This window comes from Hyla sarda, chromosome 3 (assembly GCF_029499605.1).
Source record: "Hyla sarda isolate aHylSar1 chromosome 3, aHylSar1.hap1, whole genome shotgun sequence".
NCBI lineage: Eukaryota > Metazoa > Chordata > Amphibia > Anura > Hylidae > Hyla > Hyla sarda.
The window spans coordinates 421197957-421221953 of NC_079191.1; the positions used below are offsets into that span (position 1 = coordinate 421197957).

The 23997-nt window shown below is 49.6% G+C and overlaps 1 protein-coding gene across 1 annotated transcript; it reads left to right on the top strand.

Moving 5' to 3' along the window:
* The first annotated feature begins 897 nt into the window (after positions 1-897).
* On the top strand, positions 898-5034 carry LOC130361078 (uncharacterized). The gene is made up of 2 exons (XM_056563644.1): positions 898-3588; positions 4439-5034. Exons 1-2 carry the CDS (start codon positions 1854-1856, stop codon positions 5032-5034), a joined length of 2331 nt encoding a protein of 776 aa, XP_056419619.1. The 5' UTR covers positions 898-1853.
* Positions 5035-23997: the final 18963 nt, after the last annotated feature.

Genomic DNA, 23997 nt, shown 5'->3' on the forward strand with positions numbered 1-23997 from the left:
ATCCTCAAGCAGCACCTGGCATTCTAAACAGTATGTTTAGAACGCTGGGTTCCCATGGCAGGGGTTGTGACGTTACACCACCTCCCATAGACATGAATGGAGGGGAGTTGCATGACATCATGACCCGCGCCACAAGAACCTAGCTTTCTAAACATATTGGTTAGAACGCCGGGTGCTGCACAGAGATCGTAAGGGTCCGATCGGCGGGACCTCAGTGATCAGACATCGGCTGTCTAGGGTTGGAGTAACCCTTTAAGGAATTAGGAAGAGAGTGTAGGCATGCCTTACATGCAGGTAGAAAAAGAGCAGCTGGGAGAAATGGCAGGATGCAAAGCAAAGTTTGGCTGGAACAGATTTTGGGTGTGTTCTGGCCGAATAAAGGGGAAATATGGCAAAAATTATCTTATCCCCTATCCATGGGATAGAGCATAAGCAGCTGATAACGGGGGGGGGGGGGGGGGGGGGGGGGGTCTGACCGCTGGGGCGGTGTAATATGACGATGGTCAAGAACCAAAAGACATTGGAGGAAATTTATCAAAACCTGAGGACAGGAAAAGTTGACCAGTTGCCCATAGCAACCAATCAGATCGCTTCTTTCAATTTTAACAAGGCCTTTGCAAAATGAAAGTAGCGATCTGATTGCAGGTTACCTGCCCGTTTACGGATAGGTAGCCCTGACTGCACGGGACGGTAGGGGTTAATGTAGAGCCCAGGATATTTCCCCCTCCCCCCTGCTTTCCTGGGTTAGTAGGAGGGGAATTAAGGCACGCCCAGGGTATATTTAGGTCCACCCCACCCCCTGGTTAGTCCTTTTGTGCTCACCAGCGCTCCTGAGAAGACAGCTTGCTCCGGAGATGGCTGACGAGGCTGTGTGGACTGCTATCCGGGAGCGGGTGTTGGCTGATCTAGGCGTCTTATCTCAGCTACTGGCTGGGCTAGGGCTTCCTGCTGCTGCGGTTGGTAGTGGATCTCGGCCGGTAGGTCCTGCTGTACGGGGGTGACGGACCGCCCGTGCATCGCGCCCTCCGGCGCGTCTGAGCCCCAGTCCCCCTAGGTCTTCTGCTAGCTCTAGGAGGGGGCGCTTTGCTGCCCGCATTGCCTACTCAGCTGTAATTTCGGCCCCTGGTGCGGCAGTGGCCGTGGCCCGGGCCGTAGCTCCGCCCCTTCCGGGTCATGTGTCACAGGAAGCTGTGGGGATTTCTTCAGCTGCTTCGCGCGCTTCCCTGCAGGTCCCGGCAGTCCCAGGTACTTCAGGGCGGCCTGCTGTAGTTTCCCGACCAGAATTAACCCCTGCATTGCCAGCGGTTATGGGTGCTGGTGCCCCTGCTCCCTCTCATGCCTCTTCCTCTGCTGAGGAAATACCTGATACCCCAATTGCCACGGCCCGTGTTCCCATTAGACCCCAGGGTGTTCCTGTACTGCCTGGGGACCCTCAGCAGCCACCTCTCCTAGGGGGTAGTAGCATTGATCCTCCTTATGAGGATGCTTGTGATAATTTGGGGCCCCAATCTGATGATCTGCCACCTTTAGATGCTACAGCTAGTTCCCCTTTGCTTTTTGTTGATAATATGCGGCAAGTCAGTCAGCCACCGCGTGACCGAGTACTTCATAGGTCAGAGGGCCGTTCCCTTCGTAGGTCAGAGGGCCGTTGTCTTTGCAGCTGGATGTTGGTTGGGGTGTTAAGGCGACCGATGTTTGGTTGCGTTTGATGATGGCTCAGAAGGCGCAGCCCTTTCAGCAGGGAGCCGCTGGTCAAACCGGGACCACCGGGCCGGCGGCCGTGCGTCGACCCGGTGCTTGCTTGTTATTTAACGAGGGACATTGTCGTATCCTCAGCTTGTGTAAATACAAGCATGAGTGTTCTGCCTGCGGGGGGTCCCACGCCGCAGTCAGGTGTCAGCGGGCTGCTAAGCAGACCGGCCGGGCGCCCTCTGCTGCTGCAGGGAAGGACCCCGGTGAACGTGGACATGATGTGCCCGTCGTTAGACCAGTACCCCAATAAGGAGGATGCTTTAGTTTTATTAGAGGGTTTTCGTTATGGTTTCTTTATTCCTTTTATTTTGGGTCAGGTTTCTTCCTCCTACCCTGACAACTTGAAATCGGCCAGGGAGTACCCTGAGGTGCTGCGGGAGAAAATTGGTAAGGAAGTTTCTTTAGGTCGTTTTGAGGGGCCTTTTATGTCCCCCCCTTTTTATAATTTGCGGGTTTCCCCCCTTGGGGTTGTCCCGAAGAAAGAGGTCGGGAAGTTTTGCCTGATTCACCACCTTTCGTATCCGAAAGGTTCCTCGGTGAATGATGGCATTTCTAGGGAGGATGCAACGGTTTCTTATGTTTCCTTTGACCGGGCGGTGGCCCTGGTTAGGGGGTTTGGGGAAGGGGCGTTGATGGCGAAGTCGGACATCGAATCGGCTTTTCGCCTGTTGCCGGTGCATCCGGAATGCTATCACTTACTGGGTTGCCGTGTGGATGGGGCCTTTTATTATGATGTTTGCCTGCCTATGGGTTGTGCTATTTCTTGTCGGTATTTTGAGATGTTTGGATCATTTTTGGAGTGGGTTGTTCGCTTTGAGACGGGCAGCCGTTCGGTTATTCACTATCTGGATGATTTCTTGTTTGTTGGCCCGGCTGGGTCTCCCAGATGTGGTTTTTTGTTGGATTCTTTTCGTTTTTTCATGTTGAAGTTTGGGGTGCCTTTGTCCGCTGAGAAGACAGAGGGCCCTTCAACGGTTATTTCGTTTTTGGGTATAGAAATAGATTCTGTGGCCATGGTTTTTAGACTACCGGCGGAGAAATTGGAGAGTTTGCTCTTGTTGGTTGAAAGTTTTTGTGGTGTACGAAAAGTGACGCTGTGGCAATTGCAGGTTTTATTGGGACACTTGGTTTTTGCTTTCCGTGTTATGCCCATGGGGCGTGTTATTTCTAGGCGCTTGTCATTGGCCACCAAGGGCGTTTCCTGCCCTTCTCATCATATTCGCATTTCAAGGCAAATGCGTGCGGATGTTTTGATGTGGAGAGAATTTTTGAGACGGTATAATGGTCACACGTGTTGGTTGGGGGATGAGTTGTCCAATGCTGAGCTTCAATTGTTCACGGATGCGGCTGGCTCCGTGGGTTTTGGTGCCTTTTTTCAAGGGGAATGGTGTGCGGAGTTGTGGCCGCCTGAGTGGCAGGCTAATGGTTGGTGCAGGAACCTCACCCTGCTTGAATTGTTTCCTATTATAGTTGCTGTGGAGTTGTGGGGTGTACGATTTAGCAATAGGCGGGTTTGTTTTTGGACGGATAATCTGAGTGTGGTTCATTGCATAAATGGTTTGTCTTCTTCCTCCCTTCCTGTTTTGTCTTTGATCAGGCATTTGGTTCTTCGGTGTTTGGAGTTGAACATTTGGTTTAAAGCTCGCCATGTAGCTGGGGTTGATAACGTGATTGCTGATTCCCTTTCTCGTTTTCAGTTTCAGGATTTTCGGAGGATGTGTCCGGATGCTGCGTTGGAAGGGCTCCCTTGCCCCCCCATTGGTCTGGGCCCTGCCGAGCAACGTCTGATCCCACTGGTTGAATCATCGCTGGCGGCATCTACATGGGCGGGACATGGTAAGGTGTGGGCTGAGTGGTGTGCGTTGCTGGCTGGGCGGGAGGTGGCTACCTCTGTTGACAACCGCGTAGCGGTTACAGTGGATTATGTGTTGTAGTTGCGCGATTTACAGGTGTCTGCAATTGTAGCGCGGCGATGGCTAGCTGGGGTAAGTTTTTATTTTAAGTTGTTGGGATGGGAAGATGTTTCGAAACTGTTTTTATTTCAGCAGGCCTTGAAGGGTTGGCAGCGCACTCATGTGCGGCGTGAAACTCGCAGACCTGTTTCGTTTTTGTTATTGGCTTCTCTTTTGCCGGCTACCCGTAGTTGTTGTTCTTCGATCTATGAGTCCGAGTTGTATTCGGCCGCTTTTTGCGTTATGTTTTTTGCAGCGCTGCGCATCGGCGAGTTGGTTCCGGTTTCGAAAGCCGGGGACGGTGGTTTATTACAGGATGACGTGTTGTGTTCCAATGGGGTTTTGCAGCTGCGGATTCGACGCTCGAAAACTGATCAGGTGGGTCAGGGAGCTTGGGTGCGGGTTCTTGCAGTGGACGGTCCGGAATGTCCAGTGCGGGCGGTGTCGTCGTTTTTGGCTGTTCGGGTTCCTGGCCGCCAATTTTTCACGCATGCTGATGGTTTTCCTTTAACGCGTTTTCAATTTCAGGCAGTGTTCAAGGGTTGTTTGCGGTTTTTGGGTGCTCCGGCTGCTGAGTTTGGTACGCACTCTTTTCGGATAGGCGCTGCTACGGAGGCGTCCAGGGCAGGTTTATCGGTGGATGCGATACAGCGTATTGGCCGTTGGCGCTCTGGTTGTTATGCGCGATATGTACGCCCTGAGTTGTTGTTATAACTTGTTTTCCCCTTTTTTAGATGTGCAGAGGACGATGGTTTATTTCCTGGGCCACTCTTATTTCCACCGGGCCGCGCAGAGAGAGGATTGCCGGCCGGGTGGGAGATCGTTGGGATGCGGCAATGTTGAGCCTCACTGGAGAGGGATCCCAGGTATGCGTTGGACACGGATCCTTACTGAAGTGGTGGACATTGCTAGAACCGTCCGTTCCGGTGTCATTTTGGTGGTGCATGCGGGCGGGAATGATCTCTGTTATTTCCGGGTTCCTGATCTGATTACTTTGATGAAAGCCGATGTTGAACGGTTTTCTGGGTTTTTTCCCGATTTAGTCTTAGTATGGTCCGAGATAGTGCCTAGAGTATCCTGGCAGGGTGCTCGCAATGCTGAGGCCATCGAGCGTTCACGGCGTTTGGTGAATTCTCGTATGGCCCGGTTTGTGCGACAGAAGGGTGGAGTGGTGGTCCGTCATCGGGAGCTTGAAGGTGATAACAGACGGTTTATGATCTCTGATGGGGTTCACTTGAATGATATAGGCCTAGACATCTTCTTGTCGGGCTTACAAGATGGTTTGGAGCAGGCCTTGTTTTTGCTTGGTGGGGGTCGGAGCACCGTGTAGGAGTACACGGGCTCCTCGGTGGCCTGAGGAGAGGAGATTTAAGAAGTGACGGCCCTAGGCACTTTTGCCCGCCGGGAGTCCGGCGGCTGGCAATACCGCTTCGGCTGAAGTAGGTAGGTTGCTGCAATGCAGCAGTTATAGAGTTAATATTCTGTTATTTAATAAATTGAGCTGTGACCACCACCCAGCCCAGTAAAAGAATAATGTTGCCTGTCATTATTGGGAGACGTGGGGGGAGGGCATATGATGTGGTAGGCGTAAGTGTGCCGGGCAGTCTGCAGGTTACCTGCCCGTTTAGGGATAGGTAGCCCTGACTGCACGGGACGGTAGGGGTTAATGTAGAGCCCAGGATATTTCCCCCTACCCCCTGCTTTCCCGGGTTAGTAGGAGGGGAATTAAGGCACGCCCAGGGTATATTTAGGTCCACCCCACCCCCTGGTTAGTCCTTTTGTGCTCACCAGCGCTCCTGAGAAGACAGCTTCCCTCCCTCCCTCCCTGTTGTTTACATTTGTTGGTGTCATTTTGTGTTCTTCTCGGTTGTGCACTTTGTTGTTAGGTGCATGGTTTTTGTTACCCCTTTAAAAAAAACAAAATAAAAAAAAAAATATATAATACTAAAAATAAGAATAATATACAAAGAAAGTTGGTAATTTTCAAAAAAAAAAAAAAAAATTTTTACATATATATATATTACTTTATGGGCACTTTTTACTTTTGCACTTTGTTATTTGGACAGTTGCTGTTTGCTGTCTATTGTTACTGACTGTATTTTCTTTATATGCAAGTCACAGCTGGCCTGAGGAGAGGAGATTTGAGAGAAGTGACGGCCCTAGGCACTTTTGCCCGCCGGGAGTCCGGCGGCTGGCAATACCGCTTCGGCTGAAGTAGGTAGGTTGCTGCGATGCAGCAGTTATAGAGTTAATATTCTGTTATTTAATAAATTGAGCTGTGACCACCACCCAGCCCAGTAAAAGAATAATGTTGTCTGTCATTATTGGGAGAGGTGGGGGGAGGGCATATGATGTGGTAGGCGTAAGTGTGCCGGGCAGTCTGGTTGCTATGGGCAACTGGTCAACTTTTCCTCTGCCCAGGTTTTGATAAATCTCCCCCCATTGCACTTTTGCTGTCCCCTGTGTTCAGCCATGTATTGTTTAGATTGGATAAACATATTGAAGTGTTTACTGCACTCCACACTCTAGACTTCTTTCTTATTCTTTAGGGGCGCTTTCTTCTGGTGTATAGTATTGTGTCTTAAAGGGGTACTCTGCACCTAGACATCTTATCCCCTATCCATAGGGATCGCAGGGATCCCGCCGTTGGGGACCCCGGCGTTTGTTTAGAGCGTCGGGTGCAGTGACGGAGGCTCGTGATGTCATGGCCACGCCCCCTCAATGCAAGTCTATGCAAGTCGGGGGACCGGTGGCAGTTACCTGCAGGGACCAGGGATCGGCGTCTGAAAGGAGGCGGCAGGTGAGTGGATCCAGCGTCGCTGTAAAGTGATCTTCATTGCTGCTTCTAGGAGTTTCAAAACTACAACTCCCAGCATGCCCAGGCAACCTTTGGCTGTGCAGTGGTCTCCAAACTGTGTCCTTCAAGATGTTACCGAACTACAACTCCCAGCATGCCTGGGCAGACTGGGCATGCTTGGAGTTATAGTTTTGCAACATCTGGAGGGCTACAGTTTGGAGACCACTACACAGTGGTCTCCAAACTGTTCTTCTCCAGTTGTTGCATAACTGCAACTCCCAACATTCCCTTCGGCTGTTTGGTCATGCTGGGAGTCGTAGTTTTGCAACAACTGGAGGCACACTGGATTGAAACATTGTCTGTTTCCTAACTCAGTGTTTCCCAACCCGTGTGCCTCCTGCTGTTGCAAAACTATAACTCCCAGCATGCACTGACAGACCATGAATGCTGGGAGTTGTAGTTTTGCAACAGTTGGAGGCACATGGGTTGGAAAAACTGAGTTAGGAAACAGACAGTGGTGCGGGAACACTGCGGTAGTCTGTTACCTAACTCAGTGTTTCCCAATGCCAACCAGTGTGCCTCCAGCTGCTGCATAACTACAACTCCCAGCATGCACGTTCTGTCAGTGCATGCTGGGAGTTGTAGTTTTGCCCCCCCCCCCGCCACGTGAATGTACAGGGCACATTCACATGGGCAGGGGTTTACAGCAAGTTTCCCGCTTCAAGTTTGAGATGTGGAAAATTTTCCGCTGCAGCGGGAAACTCCCTGTAAACCCCACCCATGTGAATGTACCCTAAAAACACAACACTTCACTACACTAACTCTAAATAAAGAGTAAAACACTAATATACACTACACCCTTACACTGTGCCCCCCCTCCCGCAATAAAAAAAAAAAAACGCCTTGTACGTCGAAAACGGAGCCTCCAGCTGTTGCAAAATAACTACTCCCAGTATTGCCGGACAACCATTGACTGTCCAGGCATGTTGGAAGTTTTGCAACAGCTGGAGGCACCCTGATGTACAGTATTTTTGGTGGAGGAGGCAAGTGTAACGCTTGCACCCGGGAACACCCCTCTGAAAATCCTTAATTTAGGCCTCAAATGCGCATGGAACTCTCTCACTTTGGAGCCCTGTAATATTTCAAGGCAACAGTTTAAGGCCACATATGGGGTATTTCTGTACTCAAGGGAAATTGGGCTACAAATTTTTGGTGGCTTTTTCTCCTTTTTACCACATATGAAAAAGTAAAATTGGGTATACACCAGCATGTTAGTGGAAAACAATTACATTTTTACACTAACATGCTGGTGTTGCCCCATACTTTTCATTTTCATAAGACGTAAAAGGAAAAAAAGACCCCCAAAATTTGTAACACAATTTCTCCCAAGTACGGAAATACCCGATATGTGGGTGTAAAATGTTCTGCGGGCGCACAACAAGGCTCAGGAGTGAGAGCGCACCATGTACATTTGAGGCCTAAATTGGTGATTTGCACAGGGGTGGCTGCTGGTTACAGCGGTTCTGACATAAACGCAAAATAAATAAATACCCACGTGTGACCCCATTTCAGAAACTACACCCCTCACGTAATGTAACAAGGAGTGCATTGAGCATTTACACCCCACAGGTGACTGACAGATTTTTGGAACAGTGGTCCGTGAAAATGAAAAGTGTAATTTTTCATTTGCACAGCCCACTGTTGCAAAGATCTGTCAAATGCCAGTGGATGTAAATGCTTACTGCACCCCTTGTTATGTTCTGTGAGGGGTGTAGCTTCCAAAATGGGGTCACATGTGGGGGGGTCCACTGTTCATGCACCATGGAGGCTTTGTAAAGGCACATGGCCCCAGACTTCTATTCCAACCAAACACTCTCCCAAAATTCTATTGTCGCTCATTTTCTTCTGAGCCCTCTAGCGCACCCACAGAGCACTTTACTGTCAGTACATGCTGGGAGTTGTAGTTTTGCATCAGCTGGACAGCCACAGGGGATCACTGATGCACTATGTCATTCTTGGCCCTTGCTGACTGATCTTGGACTGGTATCAGGAGCCACAACCATTTAAAATCAATGAGCAGCGATGGCTGCTGGGACGTCTGACTAGTGACGTTCTTCTCCTCCACACCGCAACGTCAGGGGCTTCACTCGTCTGACGTCCCAGCAGCCATCGATGCTCATTGAGCCTCCCGGAGCCGCACCAATCTGTGTAAGAAACCTATGGGCCCAGGCTTTTGGGGCCACCAAATGATATTACAAATACTGAGTGTCTGGTTAGGTGAAACAAATATAACACACCCATGGGCAGTAACGTCATTTTAATAAAAATTGCCAAAAAAATCCCTTAGATAACAGTCAGGCAGAATATGTTAAAAAGCTTTTTTGGATTTCAGCCAATCAGAGAGCAGCACTACTCAAATAGAACTCCCAGGAGGAGCAGCGTGTCACACATGTGATGTCATAACTACTTTGCCACCAGAGAGCAGCACTGAGCAGAAATAACACGGCTCCTGCTCATTGTTCATCAGTCAGGGGCCGATGCTGGACACTGTACCAGGGAATGGAGACTCATACACGACTGTGACTGCCGGTAAGTGTCATATTGTTGTGTCCCAAAGGTCTTTAGTGCAGTTCCATGTGCATTTCTATAATAAACATGTAGATAATCCATCTTTTGTTTTCCTATCTTAGATGCACTATTTCCAGACGTGGAGTCGCATTTCTAGACGTACAGCAAAAAGTTGGATGAAGGCATAGCCCCTGGAATCACGCACATACACAGACACTTTGCCCAAATTCTAGAGGTAACCTCCTTTAGTATGCCCAGAGGAAGGGCAGTACAGTAGCCATGGATTCCCTACAGGTTTCCTCCCCTCTGGAGGTTTTTCCTGTCCTGAGTATTAGTTACTGTTCGCTCTTAGTGAGTGATGGAGGTTACATAAAATCCCTACACAAACATTGTAATAAATAATAAATAAAGTTCCCCCTTTTTTAAACCATTCTTTGACTTGTTCGATTCATTTATTTTATTTCTGTGTGTGAAAAATCAGGTTAGCAAAATGGATGACATGAGTTTTTTTTATGTGTCCAAAGCTTCTCTCCTGTGTGATCTGCACAATGTGGTGTGGAGAGAGGCAGCTGATGCTGGGTGGGACAGTTGCCGTGGCAACCATACGATACCCAGCAAGTTCCGTGCACGATCCTTTTTCTGATGAACGTGACTCATGCCGGGAACTTGCTAGGGGTCATACCTATGGGTACGTGCACTGGCTCTTAACCCCTTAACCCCTTCCCGACCTATGACATACCTGTACATCATGGGTGGCAAGGTGTTCCCGACCCATGACATACAGGTACGTCATGGACATTACTGCCGCTACTCGCAGCATCCCGCAGCGCCTGGAAAGATGGTGGCTATCACTGATAGCCAGCCATCTTACCGTGCGACCACGGGGGGTTTCGTCCCCCACCCCCCCCCCCCAGCGATCGCTGCTATCAGCTGGTCAAATCTGACTAGCTGATAGCAGCGTTTCGCTATCAGAATACTTAGCAGCGCGGTGTGTGAGTCCCGATCACGGGGATCGGGACACACACCGCTCTGCTAAGTGTCCCTGACCCGTCCCCCGGCGTCACTTACCCTTCCGAGCGGTGTCCCGAGCGGTCCCGGCGTCCTCCATGCGGTCCCGGTGGCGCTGCGTACCGGAGGTGAGTTTCCGGCAGCAGTGCGGCATCTTCATTGGCAGCAGTGAGATCGCCGTAAAGCGATCTCACTGCTGCCTCTGAGAGTTTCAAAACTGCAACTCCCAGCATGCCCAGACAGCCTTTGGCTTTCTGGGCATGCTGGGAGTTGTAGTTTTGCAACATCTGGAGGTCCACAGTTTGGAGACCACTGTATAATGGTCTCCAATCTGTGCTCTTCCAGATGTTGCAAAACTACAAATCTCAGCATGCTCAGTCTGTCCAGGCATGCTGGGAGCTGTAGTTCTCTAACATCTGGAAGAGCACAGATTGGAGACCATTATACAGTGGTCTCCAAACTGTGGACCTCCAGATATTGCAAAACTACAACTCCCAGCATGCCCAGACTGCCCAAGCATGCTGGAAGTTGTAGTTCGGCAACATCTGATCCTTCAGATATTGCCGAACTACAACTTCCAGCATGCCTTGGCCGTCTGGGCATGCTGGGAGTTGTAGTTTTGCAACAACTGGATGCACACTAGTTGGGAAACATTGTCTGTTTCCTACCTCAGTGCCTCCAGCTGTTGCAATTGTTGCAAAACTATAACTCCCAGCATGCACTGACAGACCATGCATGCAGGGAGTTGTAGTTTTGCAACAGCTGGAGGCACACTGGTTTGGAAACACGAAGTTTGGTTGCAAAACACTTGAAAGTTTATTACTTAACTTAGTGTTTCCAAACCAGTGTTCCTCCAGCTGTTGCAAAACTACAACTCCCAGCATGCACGGACAGCCAAAGGGCATGCTCGGAGTTTGCAACAGCTGGATGTTTGCCCCCTCCCCCCAATGTGAATGTACAGGGTACACTCACATGGGCGGAGGTTTACAGTGAGTGCTGCAAGTTTGAGATGGCGCAAATTTTGCGCTGCAGCTCAAACTTCCAGCGGCAAACTTGCTGTGAACCTCTGCCCATGTGACTGTACCCTAAAAACACTACACTACACTAACACTAACCTAAAATAAAAAGTAAAAAAAACACTACATATACATATACCCCTACACAGCCCCCTTCCCCCCAAAAAATGAAAAACGTCTGGTACGCTACTGTTTCCAAAACGGAGCCTCCAGCTGTTGCAAAATAATAACTCCCAGTATTGCTGGACAGCCATTGACTGTCCAGGCATGCTGGTAGTTTTGCAACAGCTGGAGGCACCCTGTTTGGGAATCACTGGAGTAGAATACCCCTATGTCCACCCCTATGCAAATCCCAAATTCAGGCCTCAAATGCGCATGGCGCTCTCTCACTTTGGAGCCCTGTCGTATTTCAGGGCAACAGTTTTGGGACACATATGGGGTATCGCCGTACTCGGGAGAAATTGCATTACAAATTTTGGGGGGCTTTTTCTTCTTTAACCCCTTATGAAAAGGTGAAGTTGGGGTCTACACCAGCATGTTGGTGTAAAAAAATAATTTTTTTACACTGACATGCTGGTGTTGCCCTATACTTTTCATTTTCACAAGAGGTAAAAGGGAAAAAAGACCCTCTAAATTTGTAACGCAATTTCTCCCGAGTACAGAGATACCCCATATGTGGGCGCAAAGTGCTCTGGGGGCGCACAACAAGGCCCAGAAGGGAGAGTGCACCATGTACATTTGAGGCGATTTGCACAGGGGTGGCTGATTGTTACAGCAGTTCTGACAAACGCAAAACAATAAATATCCACATGTGACCCCATTTTGGAAACTACACCCCTCACGGAATGTAATAAGGGGTGCAGTGAGCATTTACACCCCATTGGTGTATGACAGATTTTTGGAACAGTGGTCTGTGAAAATGAAAAATAAAATTTTTCATTTGCACAGTCCACTGTTTCAAATATCTGTCAAACGCCAGTGGGGTGTAAATGCTCACTGCACCCCTTATTAAATTCCATGAGGGGTATAGTTTCCAAAATGGGGTCACATGTGGGGGGGGGGGGTCCACTGTTCTGGCACCATAGGGGCTTCCTAAATGGGACATGCCCCCCAAAAACCCTTTCAGAAAAACTCACTCTCCAAAATCCCATTGTCGCTCCTTCCCTTCTGAGCCCTCTACTGCGCCCGCCGAACACTTGACATACGCATATGAGGTATTTCCTTACTCAAGAGAAATTGGGTTACCAATTTTAGGGGGATTTCTCTCCTTTTACCCCTTGTAAAAATTAAAAAATTGGGTCTACAAGAAAATGCGAGTGTAAAAAATGAAGATTTAGAATTTTCTCCTTCACTTTGCTGCTATTCCTGTGAAACACCTAAAGGGTTAAAACACTTACTGAATGTCATTTTGAATACTTTGGGGGGTGCAGTTTTTATAATGGGGTCATTTATGGGGTATTTCTAATATGAAGATCCTTAAAATCCACTTCCAACCTGAACTGGGCCCTGAAAAATTACGATTTTGAAAATCTTGAGAAAAATTGGAAAATTGCTGCGGAACTTTGAAGCCCTCTGGTGTCTTCCAAAAGTAAAAACTTGTCAATTTTTTAATGCAAACACAAAGTAGACATATTGTATATGTGAATCAAGCAGAGACTTTCAAAGTTAGAAAAATGCTAAATTTTCAAAATTTTCATGAAATTTTTAGATTTTTTACCAAGAAAGGATGCAAATATCAGTGAAATTTTACCAATAACATAAAGTAGAATATGTCACGAAAAAACAATCTCGGAATCAGAATGATAAGTAAAAGCATTCCAGAGTTATTAATGTTTAAAGTGACAGTGGTCAGATTTTCAAAAAATGCCCAGGTCATGAAGGTGAAAATGGGCTGGGTCATGAAGGGGTTAAGGACCCAGCCATTTTACACCTTAGGACCCGGCCATTTTTTGAACATCTGACCACTGTCACTTTAAACATTAATAACTCTGGAATGCTTTTAGTTATCATTCTGATTCCGAGATTGTTTTTTTGTGACATATTCTACTTTAACATAGTGGTAAAATTTTGTGGTAACTTGCATCCTTTCTTGGTGAAAAATCCCCAAATTTGATGAAAAATTTGAACATTTAGCATTTTTCTAACTTTGAAGCTCTCTGCTTGTAAGGAAAATGGATATTCCAAATATTTATTTTATTCACATATACAATATGTCTACTTTATGTTTGCATCATAAAATTGATGTGTTTTTACTTTTGGAAGACACCAGAGGGCTTCAAAGTTCAGCAGCAATTTTCCAATTTTTCACAAAATTTTCAAACTCACTATTTTTCAGGGACCAGTTCAGGTTTGAAGATGATTTAAAGGGTCTTCATATTAGAAATACCCCACAAATGACCCACTTATAAAAACTGCACCCCCCAAAGTATTCAAAATGACATTCAGTCAGCGTTTTAACCCTTTAGGTGTTTCACAGGAATAGCAGCAAAGTGAAGGAGAAAATTCACAATCTTCATTTTTTACACTCGCATTTTCTCGTAGACCCAATTTTTGAATTTTTACAAGGGGTAAAAGGAGAAAATGTATATGTTACGCCGAGCGCTCCGGGTCCCCGCTCCTCCCCGGAGCGCTCGCTACACTCCTCTCACTGCAGCGCTCCGGTCGGTTCCACGGACCCGGGGCGCTGCGATACCGCCTCTGGCCGGGATGCGATTCGCGATGCGGGTAGCGCCCGCTCGCGATGCGCACCCCGGCTCCCGTACCTGACTCGCTCTCCGTCAGTTCTGTCCCGGCGCGCGCGGCCCCGCTCCCTAGGGCGCGCGCGCGCCGGGTCTTTGCGATTTAAAGGGCCACTGCGCCGCTGATTGGCGCAGTGGTTCCAATTAGTGTTTACACCTGTGCACTTCCCTATATCACCTCACTTCCCCTTCACTCCCTCGCCGGATCTTGTTGCCTTAGTGCCAGTGAAAGCGTTTCCTTGTGTGTTCCTAGCCTGTGTTCCAGACCTCCTGCCGTTGCCCCTGACTACGATCCTTGCTGCCTGCCCCGACCTTCTGCTACGTCCGACCTTGCTTCTGTCTACTCCCTTGTACCGCGCCTATCTTCAGCAGCCAGAGAGGTTGAGCCGTTGCTAGGGGATACGACCTGGTCACTACCGCCGCAGCAAGACCATCCCGCTTTGCGGCGGGCTCTGGTGAAAACCAGTAGTGACTTAGAACCGATCCTCTAGCACGGTCCACGCCAATCCCTCTCTGGCACAGAGGATCCACTACCTGCCAGCCGGCATCGTGACAGTAGATCCGGCCATGGATCCCGCTGAAGTTCCTCTGCCAGTTGTCGCTGACCTCACCACGGTGGTCGCCCAGCAGTCACAACAGATTGCGCAACAAGGCCAACAGCTGTCTCAACTGACTGTTATGCTACAACAGTTACTACCACAGCTCCAGCAACCATCTCCTCCGCCAGCTCCTGTACCTCCTCCGCAGCGAGTGGCCGCTTCTGGACTACGACTATCCTTGCCGGATAAATTCGATGGGGACTCTAAGTTTTGCCGTGGCTTCCTTTCCCAATGTTCATTACACTTGGAGATGATGTCGGACCAGTTCCCCACTGAAAGGTCTAAGGTGGCTTTCGTAGTCAGCCTGCTGTCTGGAAAAGCCCTGGCTTGGGCCACACCGCTCTGGGACCGCAATGACCCCGTCACTGCCTCTGTACACTCCTTCTTCTCGGAAATTCGAAGTGTCTTTGAGGAACCTGCCCGAGCCTCTTCTGCTGAGACTGCCCTGTTGAACCTGGTCCAGGGTAATTCTTCCGTTGGCGAGTATGCCGTACAATTCCGTACTCTTGCTTCTGAATTATCCTGGAACAATGAGGCCCTCTGCGCGACCTTTAAAAAAGGCCTATCCAGCAACATTAAAGATGTTCTGGCCGCACGAGAAATGCCTGCTAATCTTCATGAACTTATTCACCTAGCCACTCGCATTGACATGCGTTTTTCCGAAAGGCGTCAGGAGCTCCGCCAAGATATGGACTCTGTTCGCACGAGGCGTTTCTTCTCCTCGTCTCCTCTCTCCTCTGGTTCCCTGCAATCTGTTCCTGTGCCTCCCGCCGTGGAGGCTATGCAGGTCGACCGGTCTCGCCTGACATCTCAAGAGAGGACACGACGCCGCATGGAGAACCTCTGCCTGTACTGTGCTAGTACCGAACACTTCCTGAGGGATTGTCCTATCCGCCCTCCCCGCCTGGAAAGACGTACCCTGACTCCGCACAAAGGTGAGACAATCCTTGATGTCCACTCTGCTTCTCCACGTCTTACTGTGCCTGTGCGGATGTCTGCCTCTGCCTTCTCCTTCTCTTCTGTGGCCTTCTTGGACTCTGGATCTGCAGGAAATTTTATTTTGGCCTCTCTCGTCAACAGGTTCAACATCCCAGTGACCAGTCTCACCAGACCCCTTTACATCAATTGTATAAACAATGAAAGATTGGACTGTTCCATACGTTTCCGCACGGAGCCCCTTCTAATGAGCATCGGATCTCATCACGAGAGGATTGAACTTTTGGTCCTCCCCAATTGCACCTCGGAAATTCTCCTTGGACTTCCCTGGCTTCAACTTCATTCCCCAACCCTGGATTGGTCCACTGGGGAGATCAAGAGTTGGGGGCCCTCTTGTTCCAAGGACTGTCTAAAACCGGTTCCCAGTAACCCTTGCCGTAACTCTGTGCTTCCTCCAGTAACCGGTCTCCCTAAGGCCTATATGGACTTCGCGGATGTTTTCTGCAAAAAACAAGCGGAGACTCTACCTCCTCACAGGCCTTATGATTGTCCTATCGACCTCCTCCCGGGCACTACTCCACCCCGGGGCAGAATTTATCCTCTCTCTGCCCCAGAGACTCTTGCCATGTCTGAATACGTCCAGGAGAATCTAAAAAAGGGCTTTATCCGTAAATCCTCCTCTCCTGCCGGAGCCGGATTTTTCTTTGTGTCCAAAAAAGATGGCTCTCTACGTCCTTGCATTGACTACCGCGGACTTAATAAAATCACGGTTAAGAACCGCTACCCCTTACCCCTCATCTCTGAACTCTTTGATCGCCTCCAAGGTGCCCACATCTTTACTAAATTGGACTTAAGAGGCGCCTATAACCTCATCCGCATCAGAGAGGGGGATGAGTGGAAAACAGCATTTAACACCAGAGATGGACACTTTGAGTATCTGGTCATGCCCTTTGGCCTGTGCAACGCCCCTGCTGTCTTCCAAGACTTTGTTAATGAAATTTTTCGTGATCTGTTATACTCCTGTGTTGTTGTATATCTTGATGATATCCTAATTTTTTCGGCCAATCTAGAAGAACACCGCCAGCATGTCCGTATGGTTCTTCAGAGACTTCGTGACAATCAACTCTATGCTAAAATTGAGAAATGTCTGTTTGAATGCCAATCTCTTCCTTTTCTAGGATACTTGGTCTCTGGCCAGGGACTACAAATGGATCCAGATAAACTCTCTGCCGTCTTAGATTGGCCACGCCCCTCCGGACTCCGTGCCATCCAACGTTTTTTGGGGTTCGCCAATTATTACAGGCAATTTATTCCACATTTTTCTACCATTGTGGCTCCTATTGTGGCTTTAACCAAAAAAAATGCCGATCCCAAGTCTTGGCCTCCTCAAGCGGAAGACGCCTTTAAACGACTCAAGTCTGCCTTCTCTTCGGCTCCCGTGCTCTCCAGACCTGACCCATCTAAACCCTTCCTATTGGAGGTTGATGCCTCCTCAGTGGGAGCTGGAGCTGTCCTTCTACAAAAAAACTCTTCCGGGCATGCTGTTACTTGTGGTTTTTTTTCTAGGACCTTCTCTCCGGCGGAGAGGAACTACTCCATCGGGGATCGAGAGCTTCTAGCCATTAAATTAGCACTTGAGGAATGGAGGCATCTGCTGGAGGGATCAAGATTTCCAGTTATTATTTACACCGATCACAAGAACCTCTCATACCTCGAGTCTGCCCAACGGCTGAATCCTCGTCAGGCCAGGTGGTCTCTGTTCTTTGCCCGATTTAATTTTGAAATTCACTTTCGGCCTGCTGATAAGAACATTAGGGCCGATGCTCTCTCTCGTTCCTCAGATGCTTCTGAAATTGAACTCTCTCCTCAACACATCATTCCTCCTGACTGCCTGATTTCCACTTCCCCAGCCTCCATCAGGCAAACTCCTCCAGGAAAGACCTTTGTTTCTCCACGCCAACGCCTCGGAATCCTCAAATGGGGTCACTCCTCCCATCTCGCAGGTCATGCGGGCATCAAGAAATCTGTGCAACTCATCTCTCGCTTCTATTGGTGGCCGACTCTAGAGACTGATGTGGTGGACTTTGTGCGAGCCTGCACTATCTGTGCCCGGGATAAGACTCCTCGCCAGAAGCCCGCTGGTTTTCTTCTTCCTCTGCCTGTTCCCGAACAACCTTGGTCTCTGATTGGTATGGATTTCATTACTGACTTACCCCCATCCCATGGCAACACTGTTATTTGGGTGGTCGTTGATCGATTCTCCAAAATGGCACATTTCATCCCTCTTCCTGGTCTTCCTTCAGCGCCTCAGTTGGCTAAACAATTTTTTGTACACATTTTTCGTCTTCACGGGTTGCCTACGCAGATCGTCTCGGATAGAGGCGTCCAATTTGTGTCTAAATTCTGGAGGGCTCTCTGTAAACAACTCAAGATTAAATTAAATTTTTCTTCTGCATACCATCCTCAATCCAATGGACAAGTAGAAAGAATTAACCAGATCTTGGGTGACTATTTACGACATTTTGTTTCCTCCCGCCAGGATGACTGGGCAGATCTTCTACCTTGGGCCGAATTCTCGTATAATTTCAGAATCTCTGAATCTTCCTCCAAATCCCCGTTTTTCGTGGTGTACGGCCGTCACCCTCTTCCCCCCCTCCCTACCCCCTTGCCCTCTGGTCTGCCCGCTGTGGATGAAATTTCTCGTGATCTTTCCATCATATGGAGAGAGACCCAAAATTCTCTCTTACAGGCTTCTTCACGCATGAAGAGATTCGCGGATAAGAAAAGAAGAGCTCCTCCCATTTTTTCCCCTGGAGACAAGGTATGGCTCTCCGCCAAATATGTCCGCTTCCGTGTCCCTAGCTATAAGTTGGGACCACGCTATCTTGGTCCTTTCAAGATTTTGCGCCAGATTAATCCTGTCTCTTACAAACTTCTTCTTCCTCCTTCTCTTCGTATTCCTAATGCCTTTCATGTTTCTCTTCTTAAACCACTTATCATTAACCGTTTCTCTCCCAAATCTGTTCCCCCCACTCCTGTCTCCGGCTCCTCGGACATCTTCTCCGTCAAAGAAATTTTAGCATCTAAAAAGGTCAGAGGGAAAACCTTCTTTTTAGTGGATTGGGAGGGTTGTGGTCCAGAAGAGAGGTCCTGGGAACCTGAGGACAATATCCTGGACAAAAGTCTGGTCCTCAGGTTCTCAGGCTCCAAGAAGAGGGGGAGACCCAAGGGGGGGGGTACTGTTACGCCGAGCGCTCCGGGTCCCCGCTCCTCCCCGGAGCGCTCGCTACACTCCTCTCACTGCAGCGCTCCGGTCGGTTCCACGGACCCGGGGCGCTGCGATACCGCCTCTGGCCGGGATGCGATTCGCGATGCGGGTAGCGCCCGCTCGCGATGCGCACCCCGGCTCCCGTACCTGACTCGCTCTCCGTCAGTTCTGTCCCGGCGCGCGCGGCCCCGCTCCCTAGGGCGCGCGCGCGCCGGGTCTTTGCGATTTAAAGGGCCACTGCGCCGCTGATTGGCGCAGTGGTTCCAATTAGTGTTTACACCTGTGCACTTCCCTATATCACCTCACTTCCCCTTCACTCCCTCGCCGGATCTTGTTGCCTTAGTGCCAGTGAAAGCGTTTCCTTGTGTGTTCCTAGCCTGTGTTCCAGACCTCCTGCCGTTGCCCCTGACTACGATCCTTGCTGCCTGCCCCGACCTTCTGCTACGTCCGACCTTGCTTCTGTCTACTCCCTTGTACCGCGCCTATCTTCAGCAGCCAGAGAGGTTGAGCCGTTGCTAGGGGATACGACCTGGTCACTACCGCCGCAGCAAGACCATCCCGCTTTGCGGCGGGCTCTGGTGAAAACCAGTAGTGACTTAGAACCGATCCTCTAGCACGGTCCACGCCAATCCCTCTCTGGCACAGAGGATCCACTACCTGCCAGCCGGCATCGTGACAGTATACTTATATTTGTAGCCCAATTTCTCTCGAGTAAGCACATATCTCATATGTCTATGTAAAGTGTTCGGTGGGCGCAGTAGAGGGCTCAGAAGCGAAGGAGCGACAAGGGGATTTTGGAGAGTAGGTTTTTCAGAAATGGTTTTTGGGGGGCATGTTGCATTTAGGAAGCCCCTATGGTGCCAGAACAGCAAAAAAAATACACATGCCATACTATTTTGAAAACTAGACCCCTTGAGGAACGTAACAAGGAATTACGTGAGCCTTAATACCCCACAGGTGTTTCACGACTTTTGCATATGTAAAAAAAAATAAAAAAATGTCACTAAAATGTGTGTTTCCCCCCAAATTTCACATTTTTGCAAGGGTTAATAGCAGAAAATACCCCCCAAAATTTGTAACCCCATCTCTTCTGAGTATGGAGGTACCCCATAAGTTGACCTGAAGAGCACTACGGGCGAACTACAATGCTCAGAAGAGAAGGAGTGATATTTTGCTTTTTGAGAGCAAATTTTGCTCGGGGGGCATGTCGCATTTAGGAAGCCCCTATGGTGCCAGGACAGCAGAATAACCCCCATGGCATACCATTTTGGAAACTAGACCCCTTGAGGAACTTAACAAGGGGTACAGTGAGCATTTACCCCCCACTGGTGTCTGTCAGATCTTTGGAACAGTGGGCTGTACAAATTTTTTTATTTGCACAGCCCATTGTTCCAAAGATCTATCAGACACCAGTGGGGTGTAAATTCTCCCTGCACCCCTCATTACATTCCATGAGGGGTGTAGTTTCCGAAATGGGGTCATATGTGTTTTTTTTTTTTTTTTTTGCATTTGTCAAAACTGCTGTAACAATCAGCCACCCATGTGCAAATCACCTCAAATGTACATGGTGCACTCTCCCTTCTGGGCCTTGTTGTGCGCCCCCAGAGCACTTTACGCCCACATATGGGGTATCTCCGTAGTTGGGAGAAATTGCATTACAAATTTTGGGGGGCTTTTTTTCCCTTTTACCTCTTGTCAAAATGAAAAGTATAGGGCAACACCAGCATGTTAGTGTAAAAATTTTTTTTTTTTACACCAACATGCTGGTGTAGACCCCAACTTCCCCTTTTCATAAGGGGTGAAAGGAGAAAAAGCCCCCCAAAATTTGTTAGGCAATTTCTCCCGAGTACGGCGATACCCCATATGTGACCCTAAACTGTTGCCTTGAAATACGAAAGGGCTCCGAAGTGAGAGCGCCATGCGCATTTGAGGCCTGAATTAGGGATTTGCATAGGGGTGGACAAAGGGGTATTCTACGCCAGCAATTCCCAAACAGAGTGCCTCCAGCTGTTGCAAAACTCCCAGCATGCTTGGACAGTCAACGGCTGTCCGGCAATACTGGGAGTTGTTGTTTTGCAACAGCTAGAGGCTCCATTTTGGAAACAGTGGCGTACCAGACGTTTTTCATTTTTATTGGGGAGGGGGGCTGTGTAGGGGTATGTGTATATGTAGTGTTTTTTACTTATTATTTTATTTTGTGTTAGTGTAGTGTAGTGTAGTGCTTTTAGGGTACAGTCACATGGGCGGGGGATTACAGCGAGTTTCCCGCTGTGAGTTTGAGCTGCCACGCAAAATTTGCTGCATCGCAAACTTGCAGCCTAATACTCACTGTAAGCCCCCTGCCCATGTGAATGTACCCTGTACATTCACAGGGGGGGGGAACCTCCAGCTGGTGCAAAACTACAACTCCCAGCATGCACAGTCTATCAGTGCATGCTAGCAGTTATAGTTTTGCAACAGCTGGAGGCACACGGGTTGGGAAACACTGAGTTAGGAAACAGACAATGTTTCCCAACCAGTGTGCCTCCAGTTGTTGCAAAACCACAACTCCCAGCATGCCTAGGCAGCCGAAGGGCATATTGGGAGTAGTGGTTACGTAACAGCTGGAGGAGAACAGTTTGGGGACCACTGTGTAGTGGTGTCCAAGCTGCAGCCCTCTAGATGTTGCAAAACTACAACTCCCAGTATGCCCTTACTGTCCAGGCATGCTGGGAGTTGTAGTTCTGCAACATCTGAAGGGCCAGATGTTACAGAACTACAACTCCCAGCATGCCTGGACGGTAAGGGCATGCTGAGGATGTGTAGTTTTGCAACATCTGGAAGGGCACAGTGGTCTCCAAACTGTGGACCTCCAGATGTTGCAAAACTGCAACTCCCAGCATGCCCAGACGCCAAGGGCTGTCTGGGCATGCTGGGAGTTGTAGTATACAGGGTCCCAATACAGCAATGCATGTCGCTTTACGGCGACGTGCATTGCTGTAAAGGGCCCGACCGCGGGTGAAGAGGAACTGCCGCCGTCTCCGTCGCCGGGATTCAGGTCTTCAGGGACGAGGTAAGTACCGGGGCCGGTCCCCAGCACTCCCCCGTCCCCCGCAGCGTCCTCCGGTCTTCCTCCCGTCCTCTCCGGACTTTCAGGGGCCGGGCAGGGCGGGAGGAAGTAACCGCCCCCCCCTGCGATTGGTCGGGTAACTAACCGACGGATAGCAGGGGATAGGAGGAGGTGGCAGGCTTGCCACCTCGCTCCTATACGTTAGCATGGTCCTGGCTGTCTGTGACAGCCGGGATCATGCGAAATTACCGGGCGGTCGGGTCCCAGAGACCCGATCAGCCCGGCATCGCCGCAGATCGCAAGGGCGATTTCCCTTGCGATTTGCGGCGATCGCCGACATGGGGGGCCTACATGGCCCCCCTCGGCGTTTGCCCTGGATGCCTGCTGAAGCATTTCAGCAGGCATCCGCTTCCGATCTCTGCCCGGGGCGCGGCAGAGACCGGAGAAACACCAGGACGTACTAGTACGTCCTGGGTCCTTAAAGCCCAGGGTGCCAGGACGTTCTAGTACGTCCTGGGTCCTTAAGGGGTTAAAGTGGTACTTCACCCCTAGACATCATATCCCCTATCTAAAGGATAGCGGATAAGATGTCTGATTGCTGGGGTCCCGCCACTGGGGACCTTAGAGATCCTCAAGCAGCACCTGGCATTCTAAACAGTATGTTTAGAACGCTGGGTTCCCATGGCAGGGGTTGTGACGTTACACCACCTCCCATAGACATGAATGGATGTTGCATGACATCATGACCCGCGCCACAAGAACCTAACTGTTAACATATTGGTTAGAACGCCGGGTGCTGCACAGAGATCGTAAGGGTCCCATCGGCGGGACCTCAGTGATCAGACATCGGCTGTCTAGGGTTGGAGTAACCCTTTAAGGAATTAGGAAGAGAGTGTAGACATGCCTTACATGCAGGTAGAAAAAGAGCAGCTGGGAGAAATGGCAGGATGCAAAGCAAAGTTTGTCTGGAACTGATTTTGGGTGTGTTCTGGCCGAATAAAGGGGAACTATGGCAAAAATGATCTTATCCCCTATCCATGGGGGGTCTGAGCGCTGGGGCGGTGTAATATGACGATGGTCAAGAACCAAAAGACATTGGAGGAAATTTATCAAAACCAGAGGAGAGGAAAAGTTGACCAGTTGCCCATAGCAACCAATCAGATCGCTTCTTTCAATTTTAACAAGACCTTTGCAAAATGAAAGTAGCGATCTGATTGGTTGCTATGGGCAACTGGTCAACTTTTCCTCTGCCCAGGTTTTGATAAATCTCCCCCCATTGCACTTTTGCTGTCCCCTGTGTTCAGCCATGTATTGTTTAGATTGGATAAATATATTGAAGTGTTTACTGCACTCCACACTCTAGACTTCTTTCTTATTCTTTAGGGGCGCTTTCTTCTGGTGTATAGTATTGTGTCTTAAAGGGGTACTCTCAGTGGCGTTGCTAGGGTTGGTGTCACCCGGTGCGGTAGAAAATGGTGTCACCCCCAGATGACCCCCCACACATAAGTAATTTTTTTAGCCTGTTGTGATGGACGCCAGTGGAGTAGCACGTTTCAGAAACTTATTTCCAGTATAATAATTAAATATATCAATTGCCAAGAATAGTGAAATGCTAGAGAAGTTTTTACCATTTAAAACTACAGCATCCAGTATGACCTAAGCAGTAATTGTCACGATGCCGGCTGGCAGGTAGTGGATCCTCTGTGCCAGAGAGGGATTGGCGAGGACCGCGCTAGTGGACCGGTTCTAAGTCACTACTGGTTTTCACCAGAGCCCGCCGCAAAGCGGGATGGTCTTGCTGCGGCGGTAGTGACCAGGTCGTATCCACTAGCAACGGGTCACCTCTCTGGCTGCTGACGACAGGCGAGGTACAAGGGAGTAGACAGAAGCAAGGTCGGACGTAGCAGAAGGTCGGGGGCAGGCGGCAAGGTTCGTAGTCAGGGTGGATAGCAGAAGTTCTGGTACACAGGCTTTAGACACACAATACGCTTTCACTAGGCACAAGGGCAACAAGATCCGGCAAGGGAGTGCATGGGAGGAGGTCAGATATAGTCAGGGACCAGGTGGAAGCCAATTAACTAATTGGGCCAGGCACCAATCATTGGTGCACTGGCCCTTTAAGTCTCAGGGAGCTGGCGCGCGCGCGCCCTAGAGAGCGGAGCCGCGCGCGCCAGCACATGACAGCAGGGGACGGGAACGGGTAAGTGACCTGGGATGCGATTCGCGAGCGGGCGCGTCCCGCTGTGCGAATCGCATCCCCAACGGCCATGACAGTGCAGCGCTCCCGGTCAGCGGGACCGACCGGGGAGCTGCA

Excerpts from the sequence above, each read along its gene's own strand:
- LOC130361078 (XM_056563644.1), top strand. The coding sequence starts at position 1,854 with ATGAGTGTTCTGCCTGCGGGGGGTCCCACGCCGCAGTCAGGTGTCAGC. Across the intron at positions 3,589-4,438 it reads ATCTACATGGGCGGGACATG|ATGTGCAGAGGACGATGGTT; the intron begins GTAAGGTGTGGG and ends CCCCTTTTTTAG.